Source organism: Austrofundulus limnaeus, unplaced genomic scaffold, assembly GCF_001266775.1.
Source record: "Austrofundulus limnaeus strain Quisiro unplaced genomic scaffold, Austrofundulus_limnaeus-1.0 Scaffold2766, whole genome shotgun sequence".
Lineage (NCBI taxonomy): Eukaryota > Metazoa > Chordata > Actinopteri > Cyprinodontiformes > Rivulidae > Austrofundulus > Austrofundulus limnaeus.
The window spans coordinates 1,679-3,614 of record NW_013955168.1 but is presented as its reverse complement, the minus strand read 5'-3'; the positions used below and the strand labels follow the sequence as shown (position 1 = coordinate 3,614).

The 1,936-nt window shown below is 42.4% G+C and overlaps 1 protein-coding gene across 1 annotated transcript in view; it reads right to left on the bottom strand.

Annotated features, from left to right (window-relative positions):
- The window catches only part of LOC106511412 (alpha-2-macroglobulin), a gene marked incomplete at both ends in the record, with an annotated part of 8,931 nt that extends 7,853 nt beyond the window's left edge, over positions 1-1,078 (bottom strand). Inside the window, 3 exon segments of the mRNA XM_014000174.1 lie at positions 561-670; positions 763-877; positions 958-1,078. Coding sequence (XP_013855628.1) covers positions 561-670; positions 763-877; positions 958-1,078 — 346 coding nt within the window.
- Between the last annotated feature and the right edge of the window lie 858 nt (positions 1,079-1,936).

Here is a 1,936-nt window from a genome sequence, read left to right as displayed (position 1 = left end):
CATCGGAGGAGTCTTTGGTTTTGGACGGTCTTCGTCGCGGCGCTGTGACGTATGCGGCCTTCGGAGGACCCGTCCTGCTGTTTTGGACACAGCCTATGTGGGGACTGCATTTGCCTCCAAGTACATTTCATTTATTTATTTTTCTCCTCATACAATTTTACTGTGTAATTTTCAGTAAAGTTATAATAATTATAGACACATGTTTGTTGTGTTTTCTTTCTGCGGGTGCAGAGGCAGACTATACATGTGTTGTCTTGTCTTCTTAGCTATTATCTCTCAGTTCCTTTTAAATCTTTATTCACCTTTCTCCTTTTGTTTTCTTTTTTTATTTAAAAACAATCGCAAGAATTTCTAAAAAAGATTTCACTATGTCAGCCTTTAGAGATCAGGGCAGCTGATTGCAAACATTGACAAATGAAAAAGAAAAAAAACCTACTGGTCTGCTGTGAGTCAGTAGCAGATAAGTTAACTCTGCTGGTTTATTCTGTAAACTTTCTGATGAATGAGTTTGTTCTTCAGTTTTTTACAGAGGCTGACAGAATCAGAACCAGCTGGGTTACCTTTCCTTCATACGGTATGCCCGGCCTGTATGATGAAGACACGTCCTCAAAGGAGATGGTTCTGATCTGACTGCTGATACTGACCGTCCCTGAGCCTTTAAGAACGACTCCTGGGACATTAAAAATACAGATTACAGTTCAGAGTCCAGTGCTGCTGATAAATGGAAGAGAAATAACATAAAACAAGACTTTGTCAGCCTACCTGTGCCAAATTCCTCCAGCTCAGCGTTTACCTCCAAGCTGTCAGAGAAGCTGTAGGTGTTGAGAGAAAAGCCTTGCAGGTCCACAGTTTCTGTAACACATCCACTGGCATCCGTCTGCATGAAGAGGAGCAGCTCAACACATGCAGCTCATCCAGACGARGAGGAATGACAGGAAGGAAACAAAACCAACTTACAGTCAGGGCATAGCTCTTACACAGGTCTTTATCTCGCTTTTCTGACATCCAGATAAAGCCGACGGCTCGTCTACAAATCTCTGCCTTTACCCGACCAGCGACTGGTTTTCCATACGTGTACCTGCAGGAAAACACACCAGTTTAACCTGAGTCATCACTGTGGAAAACAAAATGCAATGATTTTCAAATTTCAGATTTTGATCACAACAGAACATCACATGCTGAACTTGAGAATCAATCGTTTTTTCAAAGATCATTTTGAATTCAATTGCAGCAACAAAAGGTTTGGACAGATAACTAGTGGTACAAATTACCAGCTGGTAATTTTCAACCAATCAGGTTCACTGCTAACAGGTCAGAGGTCAGACTTCAATCATCGACACTTCAGAACATCTGAGTTCAAAGGCTGGAGGTCCAGACACTCAGTGGAGCTTTAAATCAGGCCTGGTTCTGTTCTGGACTCCAACTCTTTCACACATAATAGTCTGGAAACAAACTGCTTAAAGCTCTATCATACAAAAAATACCATTATAAGACCACCCAACCCATCATCAGACCACAAACATCCAGCAGAGACTCGGGGATCAACTACGATCCTCCAGACAGGAAATGAGTCAACAACAAACTCCGCCCCCACAGCATCTTACAGCTGCTGCAGCTTTCAGGGGTGTTGCTGCCAAGCTCACTTTTTAAGATTAACCGTGGTAGATAATTATCCAACACGTTTACATTAGGATAGTAGAAACACTGGGCCTCATGCAAGAACCGTTGGTACGCACAGATTTGTTCTTAAGTTGTGCGTACGAGTGATTTAGGAGAATTTGTGACATTCACCAATGTTTTCATATTCTAAGATTTTTTTCAGATACGAACAAAATTCAGGAGTGGTCCAGACCTGTCGTATATTTTACCAGCGGTCAGTCTGCTGTTATCCAGACGGAGAGGATTTGGCAAGGACAGATCCAGGGCGCAGGCAAGG